The 15,468-nt window shown below is 39.7% G+C and overlaps 1 protein-coding gene across 5 annotated transcripts in view; it reads left to right on the plus strand.

The window, feature by feature from the left end:
• Window positions 1-7,425: 7,425 nt before the first annotated feature.
• Window positions 7,426-15,468, plus strand: part of Gne (glucosamine (UDP-N-acetyl)-2-epimerase/N-acetylmannosamine kinase) — a 47,674-nt gene continuing 39,631 nt past the window's right edge. For 4 of the 5 annotated variants that reach the window (XM_076845807.1, XM_076845806.2, XM_076845805.1 and 1 more), the window contains exons 1-2: window positions 7,426-7,544; window positions 11,487-11,692. In XM_076845807.1, the coding sequence (XP_076701922.1) occupies window positions 11,529-11,692 (164 nt within the window). In that variant the 5' untranslated portion in view covers window positions 7,426-7,544; window positions 11,487-11,528. The remainder of the gene's footprint in view (window positions 7,545-11,486; window positions 11,693-15,468) is intronic. The other variant, XM_076845809.1, reaches the window with a different exon arrangement.

Here is a 15,468-nt window from a genome sequence, read left to right on the forward strand (position 1 = left end):
AAATCTTTACTCCTCACACTTCAGACAGAGCCCTAATATCCAGAATATACAAAGAACTAAAAAAATTAGACAATGAGATAACGAATAACCCAATCAACAAATGGGCCAAGGACCTGAACAGAAATTTCTCAGAGGAGGACATACAATCAATCAACAAGTATATGAAAAAATGCTCACCATCTCTAGCAGTCAGAGAAATGCAAATCAAAACCACCCTAAGATACCATCTCACTCCAGTAAGATTGGCAGCCATTAGGAAGTCAAACAGCAACAAGTGCTGGCGAGGATGTGGAGAAAAGGGTACTCTTGTACATTGCTGGTGGGACTGCAAATTGGTGCGGCCAATTTGGAAAGCAGTATGGAGATTTCTTGGAAAGCTCGGAATGGAACCACCATTTGATCCAGCTATTCCACTACTCGGTCTATTCCCTAAAGACCTAAAAAGAGCACACTATAGGGACACTGCTACATCCATGTTCATAGCAGCACAATTCACAATAGCAAGACTGTGGAACCAACCTAGATGCCCTTCAATAGACGAATGGATAAAAAAAATGTGGCATTTATACACAATGGAGTATTACTCTGCATTAAGAAATGACAAAATCATAGAATTTGGAGGGAAATGGATGGCATTAGAGCAGATTATGCTAAGTGAAGCTAGCCAATCCCTTAAAAACAAATGCCAAATGTCTTCTTTGATATAAGGAGAGTTACTAAGAACAGAGTAGGGAAGAAGAGCATGAGAGGAAGATTAACATTGGACAGGGATGAGAGGTGGGAGGGAAAGGGAGAGAGAAGGGAAATTGCATGTAAATGGAAGGAGACCCTCGGGGGTATACAAAATTACATACAGGAGGAAGTGAGGGGAAAGGAGGGAAAATATGGGGGGGAGAGATGAATTACAGTAGAGGGGGTAGAGAAAGAAGAGGGGAGGGGAGGGGGGAGGGGGGATAGCGGAGGATGGGAAAGGCAGCAGAATACAACAGACTCCAGAATGGCAATATGTAAATCAATGTGCAACTGATGTGATTCTGCAATCTGTATATGGGGTAAAAATGGGAGTTCATGTCCCACTTGAATCAAGGTGTGAATTATGATATATCAAAAACTATGTAATGTTTTGAACAACCTACAATAAAAATCAATTAAAAAAAAAAAAAAAAAAGAAACAACATGACAGACATCAAAGTACTCTTTCCCATTAAACTTTTACTCTGTCTCAGAATACCTCTTTTTTATTTTATTTTTTTATTCTCTTTTTCTGGAGATTGAATCCAGGGCCCTAACACTGAGTTACATCCCCAGCCCTTTTCATTTTTATTTTGAGAAGTCTCACTAAGTGTCCCAAGCTGGCCTTGAACTTGCACTTCTTCTACCTCAGCCTCCCAAATAGCTAGGATTACAGGTGTGTGTCATCACACCCAGCTGAGTTCATTTTTGACACAGTTCTCCAGGCAGCTATTAACAATGAATTGGAGTTGGGGATCAAAATAATGGTTGGAGATTCTCCCTGGCTTACCATTTTGTGTCAGTATCTTCTGATTGCAAGGAATATGGCATCTTAAGAAAAAGAGAATTTATTTTAAGGATACAGATGGATTGAAATCAGAAAGCAGTTCAGGATCCAAGACAAGTTGGGTAATGGATTCTCTCCCCACAGCCCACCTGCTCCACCTCTTATAGCATATCTGTGTCTGTTTTTAATGTGCCCCTTTTCCTCTCACATCCAACTAGCCAAACTTGTGTTCCCTCTATCCAGATTCTTTAGAGAGCTAGCTTGACTTATTCAGGTAATTACCATGTGTCTGCTAGCTAACGACCTGCTTGGTGCCAGTGCTTTTCATGGATCATGGAGAGGCAGCTTTTGAGTAGGCAGCCCATGGACTCTGGTAATGTTTCTTTCTTTAGCTCAATGGTAGTTTTCACTTCATGAAAATTCAAAATTCAACATCTGCTTAGATATTCATTGACATCTGAATAAAAAAATTGTTTTAAAAAGGTTTGTGCCAAACTGATCTTATTTTCATTTTTTAGCAATTTTTTTTTGAGTGGTGCTGGGATAGAACCCAGGGCCTCGTGCTTGCTAGGCAAGCACTTATCTCTGAGCTAAACCCACAGCTCATATTTTCCTTTTTGAAAGTGTTATTAAATCGGTAGAATGGGAGAATTCCATTAACACTTACATTTTGATTTTAAAGAAGATATCTTTAAAAAAAATCTCTCAAGAGCCAGATACTGTGGTACACACCTGTAATATCAGTGACTCTGAAGGCTGAGGCAGGAGGATCACAAATTCAAGGCTAGCTTTAGCAATTTAGCAAGACCTTATTTCAAAATTAAAAAAAAATAAAAATAAAAAGGACTAGGGATATAGTTCAGTGGTAGGACAATCCTAGATTTAACTCCTAATTCAAAACAAAAAAAATCTTCAATATTGATGTGAGCAATTCGTAGTGATATAAACTGAATAGTGGAAGAGCTATGTGAATTTATTTTTTTGTGTGTGTATGGTGCTGAGGATCTGGGAAATGAATCCAGGGCTTTGTACATGTAAGGCTAGTGCTCTACCACTGAGCTACATCCCAGGTTCTTGAATTCTAATTCATGGAACAATTTACCCAAAAAGTGATGATTAAGATTGACCAGAGGGGCTGGGTTTGTGGCTCAGTGGTACAGCATTTGCCTAATTTATGCAAGGCAGTAGGTTCAATCCTCAGCATCACATAAAAATGAGTAAATAAAGTTAAAAAAAAAGATTGACCTGAGGATAGTCAGAACATACTCTAATTATATAGATAGGAAATACATGATGGATGTCAAGCAAGTGGGAACAAGTCCTGGGCTGAGGTCATACAGCTATATGACCTCAGGCACCTTTGCCTTCTGTGCTTCAGGTGCCCTTATCTATAAAATGGGGGTGATGGAAAGTAGATCTTAGGGTTGTTGAATACTAAGTGAATATAGATAAAGTGTTTAGAAGAGTAGGTTACAAATACATAGGTGAACTTTACAAAGTGGCAGATTAATTTATAATAATTAAATCACTAAATAAAAGAGCAAAACAAGTCCTTGTTAGAAGAAAAGTTCCCAAAGTGGCCAGATGAGTACCTGTCAAGAATGCTGTAGAGAGCTGGACACGGTGGTGCATGCAGCTTGGGAGGCTGAGGCAGGAGGATCAAGAGTTCAAAGCCAATGTCAGCAATTTAGCAAGGCCTTAAGCAACCTGTGAGACCCTGTCTCTGAATAAAATACAACAACAACAAAAAGCCTGGGGATGTGGGTTGGTTGTTAAGTATACCTGGGTTCAATCCCCGGGTAGAAAGAAGGAAAGAGGTTGGGGGAGGGAGAGAGTGAGCACACATACAAGCGAGCAAGCTGTAGAGGTGCTTGGGATACAGCTCAGTAGTAGTGTGCCTGCTTAGCATGTTCAAGGTTCTGAGTTCAATTCCCCTCACCACCACCACCACACATATACACACATGCACACACACACACACACACACACACACACAACTGTAGAAAGATCTCCTTTGATAAGAAGGATAAATTAGATATTCTCATAAGAACTAAGATTCTTTGTTAGTCTAATTATATTCTGAGTGATTTAAGTTATATTTCAGCTTATGGAATAACCTATAGAAAAATTTGATTTTTATTATACCACAAGGCCATAAGAACTTTTTTTTTTTTTTTTTTTTTTTTTAACTGGGATTGAACTCAGGAGCACTTTACCACTGAGCCACATCCACAACCCTTTTAATTTGTCTAATTTTGAGACAGGGTCTTGCTAAATTGCTTGGGGCCTTGCTAAATTGTTCAGACTGGCCTTGAACTTATGATCCTCCTCCCTTGGTCTCCTGAATTGCTGGTATTCATAAGTACTTTTTGCAGATTGTAGAACCCTCAGACTAAAGTCAAATGACATCAAATCAAATGAATAAAACAAGCTGGGAAGAATTTTGATATATTAACTCAATTTTGAATAGCAAAGTAAAAGAGATCCAGAAATGTAACATTATTTACCCATAGGAAAAGTGACCTCAGAAAGGCGGGAAAAAATGCCTCCTAAGGCTCTTTGCTACAACTCATCTCAAGAGAATACAAGAGGCCAAGTACAGTAGCACACACCTGTAATCCCGGTGATTTAGAAGGCTGAGGTAGGAGGATTGAAAGTTCAAGGCTAGGCTCAGCAACTTAGGGAGGTCCTGTCTCAAAAATAAAAAATAAAAAGGGCTGGGGATGCGGGTCAGTGGTTAAGTGCCCATGGGTTCAATCCCTGGTGTGTGTGTGTGTGTGTGTGTGTGTATGTATATATCTATATATACACACATATACACACACACACACACACACACACACACATATATATATATATATAGAGAGAGAGAGAGAGACAACATAACAATTCAACATGGTGGTGCACATCTGTAATTATAGTGACTGGGGAGATTGAGGCAGCAGGATCCAAAGTTGGAGGCCAGCCTCAACCTCAGCAATTTAATAAGGACGTGTCTCAAGATAAAAAACCAAAAAGGGCTGGGGACTGTAGGTCAGTTGTAAATCACCCCTGGGCTCAATCTCCAACACACATAGACAAAAAACACAGAATAAAATTCCAAAATGGGCATTTCACTTAAAGTTAGATGATTCCATCAACACAGAGCTATCCGACTCTATATGGATATACAAAATTCTAATATTGGTCAGACACAAAACTTACAAGTGGCTGAATTTGTTGTTAAAAGTACATTTCCTAGACACAATCTTAAGTGTTAAGTACTTTGAAACATATTGCAGTCTAACATACATACAAAAAGGACACATATGTTAAGTATACAATTTGAATTTTTACAAAATTCAACAAACTCATGCCACCAGCACTTAACTTTTTTTTGGCGGGGGGACTGGGAATTGAACTCAGGGTCACTTGACCACTGAGCCACATTCCCAGCCCTATTTTGTATTTTATTTAGAGACAGAGTCTCGCTGAGTTGCTTAAGCCTCCACATTGCTGAGGCTGGCTTTGAACTCGTGATCCTCCCATCTCAGCCTCCGGAGCCGCTGGGATTACAGGCTTGAGACACCATACCTGGATAGCACTTAAATTAAAAAAAAAAAAAAAAAAAAGCATTGTTTTTAAAGCTAACTCTTCTTAGCTTTCAAAAAGAAAAAAGTAATGTGCTCTGGATATTTGGTAAAATGGTATGAAACTTTAAAAGCAAATGTCCCTCTTGAATGTCTTCCTTGACTTTTAGTACCACTTGTGGTAGGAAAAATAGCGCTCCCCAAAAGGTCTACATCCTACTCCCTGAACTTTATGTGTTACCTTACATAACAAGAGAGACTTTGCAGATGTTTTTAAGGATTTTGAGGTGGGAAGATTATCTTGGACTACTGGGTGGACCCAACATAATCAAGTGAAAGAGTGGAACAAGAGAGGGCAGAAGAATGTGAAAAGAAAAGTAGAGGTCAGAAAACCTATGAGCCAAGGAATGTGGGCAGCCTCTAAGAGCTGGAAAAGGCAAGGGAATAGATTCTGTCCTGCAGCCTCCAAAAGGCAGGTGATTATACCAACACCTTGATTTTAATCCCTGAAATTCTTTCGTTGGAACTCCTAGTCTCCAGAATAAGGCAATTATTTTGTGTTATTTTAAGATGCTAAGTTTATGGTAATATGTTACAGCTGCAATAGGAAACTAATACACCATTTGGAATATCTGGTGAGTCTATGTCCAGATTCATTTACCTTACTGCCTATTTAGTAGCTTCATACAGTTATCTCATAGACATCTCAATTGTATCTCGTCTCAAATTAAAATTTTATTTTTTCCTTCCCAAAATTTGCTTTTCCTTGGTCTTTCTCATCTTAATAATGGTACAATCACTTAGTTCAATGACAGAAACCTGGAAGCCATTCTTTCTTTCTTTCTTTCTTTTTTTTTTTTTAAGAAAAATTTTAAAGAAGGTGGATTCCTTTTATAATTTATTTTTATAAATTCCTTGGCTCATGGTGTTGAGGATCGAACCCAAGGCTTCATGATACTGAGCAAACACTCTACCAGGAGCCACATCCCCAGCCAGCCCTGGAAGTCATTCTTGATACCCTGCCCCCATCATCCCCTTATATCTAATCCATGATTAAGTTTTATCAATATTATTTCCAAAATAAATCATATATTCATCTACTTCAGTTATCTCACCGCCACCAATTCTTGACTCTCATCCAGTCCATTCTCCACCCCAGGAGTCCAAAATATTTAAAGAGAAATATTTAAAAGAGAAATCTGATGGCACTTCCTTGCATTAAAACCCCTTAATGTCTTCTGTACTGTTGGACTGATGTGACATTTTAGTGGCTTCAAGCTAGCTTCAGGGAACAAATGGTTCATAGTATGCTGCAAATCAAACCTTCATCATTAATTGAAATACATCATGAACTGCTAAAGTATGATGGAGGGACTGGGGCTATAGCTGAGTGGCAAAGCGCTTGCCTCACACATGTGAGGCACTGGGTTTGAACCTCAGCACCACATTAAAAAATAAAGATATTGTGTCCATATACAACTAATTTTTTTTTAAAGTATGATGGAATTTAAAATTAGCTTTGTACCAAGCAATCTCAGTGAGTTGTTAAATAGTTTCAGTTGTGGTAAATTCTTTAATGGTTGTAAAAAAGTTTTAATATTTTCTGTCAATTGGAGTTTCTATAGTGACTCAGAAATTTGAGTCAATTTAAAACATTAAGTTCTTCATCAGGAGCCGGGCTAGCCTTTTCTCCCTAGGTGTCTCTCAGGACAAAATAGTGGCTCGGTGTGGGCCAGGTGAATAGGGGACGTCCCCAGGGCCTTGGAACTAGCTAGTTAGTTACCTGCAGTGAAGGCCAACGCTGAACAGACTGTAATAATCAGTTAGAATCATCACCTTGTCATGATTGACACTCCACCAGAGCCTTAGAGTACAAATGGCAAGGAGTGACGCGGCTTCACTCCAGGGACAGCTCTGGGACCGAGAGTATTGCACTAGAGTATTGCTTTGGTGCTGGTCTATGAAATGATTGAGTAAAGGGGGAAAAAAATCCCACCTTGGGTGCAAGGCCTTAACAACTACCCCGCGGGAGGACTCGGGTTTCAGTGCCTGTGTCACCGGTGTGTGTCACCGGTGGAGAGAACGCCTCGAGGCGGGAACAGGTTGGCAGGCCAGCTCGGCCGCCTGCCAAGCGCTGCCACGACGACGGAAAGTACCTAGCTCGCGGGCAAGAGGCCTCCTGAAAGCGGCTGGGAAGGGGCCCGGGGCGGAAAGCAGCCAATCACGGGAGCCCTCGCAGGCGACGGAAGGCGCGTTCGCCGACTCGGCGATCAGGCAGTGGGAGCGTGCGAGAAGCCAGGTCCTGAGTCGAGCGACGAGTCATCGACCGGCACGCCCGGGTAGTGGAAGCCCCGGGGGCGGGCTAGCGCCGGCCTGCTTTCCAGCTCTAGGTTGCGCTCTCGCCGGAGAAGGGCGGCGGCGGCGCGGCGCCGGAGGGAACCTCTGACCCGCATCTGGTGAGAGCCGCGCCTCAGCCGGGACTCGGGAGAGCATCCTGCTAGACCCCGGGACCTTGTCTTCCCGGCCCATTCCCCGAGGCCCCATCTACCCGGCCGGCCGCAGCAGCTTTCTACCGCGGGCTCGCATCCCGATCCGGGTCTTGCCTTGTGCCCCGCTGCCCTACACAACAGGGTCCCCCTTTGGCCCTCTTCAGGGCCCCTGCATGTGGCTGCTGGAACTGACGGGGCTTAGTGTGGGCCAGGTGAATAGGGGCTGGAGGTGCAGAGAAAAGCCTTAGCTTGTCTCCATCCCCATGGGCAGTGCTGTCCAGCAAGGAAAGAGAGTGAACTTCCGTTACAAAGGCGAGCAAGAAAGGGTGGAGAGGTGCTTGACAGTCAAGGTGTCCTGGGGTGTGTTAAGGCTCTTCTGAAAATGGTCTTGAAGGACCCGCCCAGCCCTGAGTCTGTCTTGAGTCGGGGCTTCCCTGGAAGTTTGGTGGCATTTATTTATTACCCCCACCCCAACCCTGAACACTCTTGTAAAATTGTTAGAACACAAGGAAGTATGTTTTGCTCCTCTGATAGGAGGGATGGGGTACAGCTTAGCAGTACGGTCAGTCCAGCTGTAGGAACTCAGGAAGGAGAAGCCAACCAAATTATAGCTTGGGGATAGAGTTCTGAGTTTCAGACCACTTTCTGTAGCCCTTCTTATTGCTAAGAGTTTCATCCCCTCTGCACTGGAAGAAGGGTCACTTATTATGTTTTCTTCTAGAAAGATTTGCACTCACGGATAATTTTGGAATGAATAGACCCAAGGCAAACTCGGGGTGTGGGTCAGTGTCCAGAGTGCTGGTGGATCATCCAGATCTGGGTTTGATTTTGGATGATGTCAACTATGCTGTTAGTGATTGGGGGCAAGTAAATCATTTTCTCTGTGACTCAGTGCTCCTGTTTGTAAGATGAAGTAATAAGAGGGCTGTGAGAATGAATTTAGCTAGTGCTTATAGAGCTGTTAGCAAAGTGCTTGGCACTTTGTTTACTTTGTTGTTTACTGTTACTATTGTTTCCTTTGTTCACAAAGAACTCTTTCCACATTTGAGTGGGACGTTTTTAATTTTGTTGGAAAGAGTTAAACATCTTTTGACAATATGTATAATTGACAGTCCTGGGTTGAAAGTGGTTTTTAAGAATGGATTCTCAGAGATTGCCATTGAATTCCTTCCTAAAGGGCTGGGATGTAACAGCTCAGTGGTAGAGTACCCCTGGGTTCAGGCTCCAAAAAAATAAATAAATAAATAAATAAATAAATAAATAAATAAATAAGAAAGGGCTGGGGATGTGGCTTAAGCACTCCTGGGTTCTATTCCTGGTACCAAAAAAAAAAAAATGTTGTTCAATATTTCACAGTTTATTTACATGACTGGTTTACTCAGTTCAGGTAGAATAACTGTTAGGTAACTTGGTAAATACTTTGCACTGCCAGGTTGAAAGTTTACTGTTTTTGTAAAGTAAGTAGAAATTGACCAACTATGAATGATTTACTTTGCCTTACCTGGCAAATTTAATATCACCAAAAGTTTATTCAGCTCAAATTGATTAGTGGAAGAAAGACTATGTACAAGAACACTCAAGACAGCCATTGTGGAAGAATATTTTTGTATTTTTAATGATTAAATAGTGCTTAGGTCTTCAGAATACTCTTGGCAGAATGCTCATTATCTTACAAGTGCTATCTTTTGAGTGAAATTAGTTTTTACTGGGGATTGTTAATTCAGAAAGGGCCTAATGATGGGGCAATTTGCATCCCTAAAAGATGAAGTACCAATAATAGAGGGCTGCTGATAGGATTTTCAGTGAGTTTCAGAGGGCAGCACCCCTTGTGTTGACACCCTTAGTCAAGTTCCCTGGATTGGTTACAAATTCTAAATATTGATGTACTTCCTGAAACCTAAGCATTGAGATCAGAGTCCATAAGGTGTAATTTTACAAGATGCAGAGCAGTTTAAAAGGTTCCATAAAATCTCTTACTTCCTGCCCCAATTTTTACTTTTGAATGGAGGGTGTGATGGTTTGAGGGGGATAGGTAGGAAGACAAGTTGAACAATAGTATATTTGTGTATGGTAGGGCTATTGTGCTCATAGGGAGGTAAGCAACTAATAGCTGGGTGAGGAAGACCTGAGGCTTATGGGAAGCCTTTAGAGAAGAGGTGACACTCAGCCTGAGTTCTTCTTTCTTTTCTTTTTCTTTCTTTTTTTTTTTTTTTTTGGTACTGGGATTGAACCCAGGGGCACTTAACCACTGAGCCACATCCCCAGCCCTTTTTTAATATTTTATTTAGAGACAGGGTCTTGCAGAGTTGCTTAGGGCCTCATTAAGTTGTTGAGACTGGCTTTGAACTCTTGATCCTCTTCCTCAGCCTCCCTAGCCACTGAGATTATAGGGTGTGCCAAATCCCCAGTAAAAACTAATTCCACCACATCTGGCCTGAGTTTTTTTTTTTTTTTTTTTTTTTTCCAGTATTGGGGATTGAACCCAGAGTTATTTTATCACTGAGCCTTTGTAAGAAAGAAAGAAAGAAAAAATATATATATATTTTTCCGAGACAAGGTCTTGCTGAGTTCATAAGATTGGCCTTGAACTTGAAATCCTCCTGCTGCAACCTCCCAAGTCACTAGGATTACAGATGTGCACCACTGTGCCTGGTTCAGGCTAAGTTTTGAAAGATGAGTAGGAATCCAAACAAGAGGGAAGGCAAGTTTTAGGTAGAGGTATTTGTACCTAAAAAGGCACAGAGATCCATTAGTTGAACTGTAGGCAGTTTGGTGTGGCTGGTGCTTTGGCACAGAGTAAGGATAATTGTGTGTAGTGGAGAAATGGCCTAAAAAGATGGGTTAGATTTGGATCAGCAATTTGGATTTTGTCCCATAGCAATCTACCCTGGTTAGCTTAATATCTGATTTACAAACTAAAGGCCCAAGGTGAGGAATTGAACTATGGGAAGTCCTGGTGGGGAAGAAGGAGATTTGGAAGATATTTAGGAGGTGAATTGACAGAGCTTAGGAGGTAATGGAACAGAAAGTGAGGATGTGAGGAACAGAGAGGATACGGACATCAAGACATTTGATAAATCATGTGCATGCTGAGAGAACAATTAAGAAGGAACAGGCTTAGGAAAGAAAATGAATTCAGATTGGGACATTGACTTACATTTGTTTTGTTTTGTTGTGGTACTGAGGATTGAACCCAGGACCTCACATGTGGTAGGCAGGTTTTCTACCATTGAGCTATTATCTCCAGCCTGGGATATTGACTTTAATATGCCTATGGGATGTATAGCTGGAGACACCTGGTAGCATGTGAGATTGGCAGTTTTGTAGGTATTGGTGTGTAGGGATTAATGATGTATTAAAGATAAGGTTTTTATATTACTTATCTTTCTCTTCCCCAGCACTAATCACAGTCCTTATATTTAAGATAGTGTATAGTATGAGGCTGAGTAGATTATGTATCTTGGAAGATGTGATCTTGAATCTTGAGTAATTTCCCCTCTTAAGACTTGTGTTTCCCTTTCTATAAAGTGAGGAAGTTAAACTATCAACGGTTCTCTACCAAAGTTTTCCAACAGTGTGGCATATTGGGTTCAGTTGTGCGTTATGGCAAGTAATTCTTAACTAATAATAATTAAAGAGCTAACACCTCCTTCTAAATGAAAGTTGAGTTATGTCACTCTTAATTGCATTCCAGAGTGTTTTCTTGACTATGAGAGAAAGGGTTTGAGTTAGAGTTAGTCTGCTGAAATTTCATAACTGGCAATTATGGTATGAGTGTCACACAGCAGTGGGTTGGAAAAAATAGATTAAGAATCACTACACTAAGTGGTAGGATGTAATACTGAAAAGATCTATTTTATATCTATGAATTATTCTGATAACAAACAATTTTTATTTTTGAAACTTCAGGAACTCTATTTTAAGAAACTCTCCAAACAAAAAAAACAAGTCATGGAGAAGAATGGGAATAACCGAAAGCTTCGGGTTTGTGTTGCTACTTGCAACCGTGCTGATTATTCTAAACTTGCCCCGATCATGTTTGGCATTAAAACAGAGCCTGAGTTCTTTGAACTTGATGTGGTGGTACTTGGCTCTCACCTGATAGATGACTATGGGTAAGCTCAAAGTGTTTTCTTATTCTTCATTGCAAGGGTATATGCCAGAGAGTTTGGATATTTTGTAGCCATATGGATCTAGCTTCAAATCTCAGTTCTATTACTTAGTTTTTATGTAGACTTTGAAAAGTTGCTTAGTATCTTTGAAACTCAGTTTCTTCAATTGTGAAACAGAGTGAAAACCTATGTTGTAATTTATTGTAACAGAGAATGATTTAAATCATGCATCACAATAATGTTGCTTATTAGATACTTGATAAACAATCACTATAAATAATATTACTATTTATTATTATATTCAGGAGAAATGCCACTTGTAAATATATATTATGTGACTATAATAATATGATTCCATATAATCTATTTTGTAAGGTCTTTTTTTTTTGGGGGGGGTGCTTTTGGGATTGAATCCAGGGCCTAATGAATGCTGGGCACATACACTACCATTGAGCTACATCCCCAACCTGTGTTTTGAGTTCTAATGGCAGTTCTTCAAAACTGGTATATAGAAAATACATTCACCAAGTGAATGTATTTTCCTTTCCCTTTCCTTTCTTCAACAGCAAATGAAGTAGTATATACAGAACAACATTTTTTAAAAATCTAATTGATTTGAGGTAAAGTAGAATGTTATAATATTATGACCATTGATATTTATTTTAGTGGCATTAGGTTTGTAATGAACATGGGATATATTTGCAAAATGAAGATTGAGTAGTCTTTGAGGGTGTAGAATATATAAACCAGAAATAAACATTCATTTAACTATATGTGATAAAGTGGCATTTAGTGCACCCTTGTGGCATGAAAATGTTCATGCAGTCTTCAAAGATGGTCAAAAATGCATTATTATATATGAAAGTAGATTGTGTGTTAAAGTAAAAGTGTCCTTTTCTGAGACTCTTTAAAAATAAGACAACACTAGAAAAATAAATAAATAGGAAACCTGCCTTCAAAAACTAATTTAGCAGTTCTAAGAAAATATTTAAAGAGTAGAGAAGAAACTTATGGTTAGCTCAGGGATCCATAAATTTTTAAAAAATATGAAATGAATTCTGACTAACTAAGAAAATATACTTGGGTGAATAGGACAAGATAGAAGAGAAATTTTAGCTAGAGCTAGAAATCAAAGTCTGAGTGGGTTCTTTTGCCTCTATAGTGAAAGTTTTTATGGTGCTGGGGATTGAACCCAGGGCCTTATGCATGCAAGGCAAGCATTTTACCAACTGAGCTATATCTCCAGCCCTATAGTGAAGTTTTGACAGGAAGACTGATGGAAGAGAGGCTCATAGGAAAACTATAGTTGGGTTTCTTTTTTTTTTTTTATTTTTATTTTTTGGTACTAAGTATTGAATCCAGGGGCACTTAACCACTGAGCCACATCCCCAGCCCCTTTTAGTATTTTATTTAGAGACAGGGTCTCGCTAAATTGCTGAGGCTGGGTTTGAACTGGTGGTCCTCTTGCTTCAGCCTCCTGAGCTTCTGGGATGTAGTAGGTTTTTTTTTTTTTATCTCCTATCATATCAATTAAGGTGGAAAGGTAGTATTTGTCTGGTAAGACTATTAAAAAGGAAGTTTTACTAGTACTTAATAAAAATTTAAGTTTATAATAACTTTTTTTTTTTGGTGGGGGGACACCAGGTATTGAAACTAGAGGTTTTTGGCAACTGAGCTACATCCCCAGCCCCATTTTCTATTATTTTAAGACGGGGTCTCTCTAAGTTGCCAAGGCTGGCCTTAAATTTGCAATCCTTCTGCCTCAGCCTCCCAAGACACTGGGATTATAGGTTTGTGGCACTATGCCCTGCTAAAAAGTTAAAGTACCTTCTAACTCAAGAAATTTGTTGCCTCTTAGGAGAGGAATTGGGTGACTGGGAGACAAAAGTGAAAGATTTTTCACTATATAACCTTTTGTACCTTTTGAACCCAGTGAATGTATTTTCCTTTCCCTTTCCTTTCCATGTTGCCTAGGCTGCCCTGGGATCAAGCAATCTTCCTGTCTAAACCTCTTGAGTAGCTGGGACTATGGTTGTATGCCACCCTTCCTGGCTTGTACTATTTATTTTAAGAAGACATTAAAATAACAGGATAGGGGCTGGGGATGTGGCTCAAGCGGTATCGTGCTCGCCTGGCATGCGTGTGGCCCGGGTTCGATCCTCAGTACCACATACAAACAAAGATGTTGTGTCCGCCGAAAACTAAAAAATATATTAAAAAAAAAATTCTCTCTCTCTCTCTCTCTCTCTCTCTCTCTCTCTCTCTAAAAATAAAATAAAATAACAGGATAAATAAGCTACCTTCTATTTCAATTACAGACTATCCCAGATGTATGATCTTTTGACTTATAGTTTTTTTGACCTTATGATGGTTGAGTTTGAAGCAGTAGGCATCAGTAGAGACTGTACTTCAAATTTTGAATTTTGATCTTTTCCAGAGGTAGTGATATGCAGTATGATACTCTGAAAATTTCAGAATGCTTGGCAGCAAGAGCAAGCCCAGGCTCCCATTTAGCCTTGAGATCAAGAGAATAAACCATTGATATTCTGTAGTGTACTGGGTTTCTAAGCTGTGATGTTTGCTAGAGTAGGTCTATTAAGTGAATTTTCTTTTGGTACTGTGAACCCAAGGGCACTTTACCACTGAGCACATCTCCAGCCCTTTTGTATTTATTTTGAGACAGGGTCTTGCTAAGTTGCTTAGGGCCTTGCTAAATTGCTGATGCTGGTCTGGAACTCATGATCCTCCTGCTTCAGCCTCCCAAGTTGCTGGAATTACAAGTATGTGCCATCATGCCTGGCTTTAAGTGCATTTTCAACTTGTGATATTTTCAATTTACAATGGGGTTATCTGGGTTAAATCTCATTGTAAACTAAGGAGCATCTGTACTTGGGACAGTTTTAAAATATCAGCATTTTGGGGCTGGGATTGTGGTTCAGGGGTAGAATGTTTGCCTAGCATGTGTGAGGCACTGGGTTTGATTCTCAGCACTGCATATAAATAAATAAATCAATAATAAATTAAAGGTCCATCAACAACTTAAAAAAATCAGCATTTTTATCGGGTGCAAAAGGAGAGCAAATGAGTAACAACAGAATGCTCAGAAATTCATTTGTTCATTCAACAATTTTTTATTATACATCCAGGATGTGCCAAATGGCTAATGAGACAATATCCCTGTTCTCAAAGAACTTCCATTCTGGTGGGGGAGATGAATGAGATATAAATAATTAATAAAAATGAAATAACAAAATAATAGAGGAAATAAAATAAGAAAGGAAAACTTGTAAGAAGAAAAAAATTTATGGTCTTAAGTGCTTTTATTACTGGTGGAAAATTAAGAATAAATGGATAAATATCCAACTCAAATGTTAAAATACCTATTTAAGAAAAAGAAGTTCTAGTAATGGCAGAGAACCTTATATCTGACTAACTCTCCTACAGCTTACTCTTAACTCTGGGAAAATATTTAACAGTATTTGAAGGCACTGAAGAGCAATCAGCAGCAGGCAGAAACTACAGGAGATAGAATGCCTAAAAGAAGGGATCTGTACTATAGTAGGTGAGATACATGTTTCAATTACTTTTCCCCTGAGCATATTTCCCAAGCCACAGGGTGTAGGTGGCTAGAACTCGAGTAGAAAGCCTTTGTTATTTAGGCTGAGATACTAGAAAATGGAACTTTTCTTGAGGGAATGATTCTAGAAATGAAAGACCACAAGGGAGAAGCCCCAGAATCTGTACATACATTCTTTACAAATTCTTGTTTGACCACTGAA

Source organism: Callospermophilus lateralis, chromosome 2 (assembly GCF_048772815.1).
Source record: "Callospermophilus lateralis isolate mCalLat2 chromosome 2, mCalLat2.hap1, whole genome shotgun sequence".
NCBI lineage: Eukaryota > Metazoa > Chordata > Mammalia > Rodentia > Sciuridae > Callospermophilus > Callospermophilus lateralis.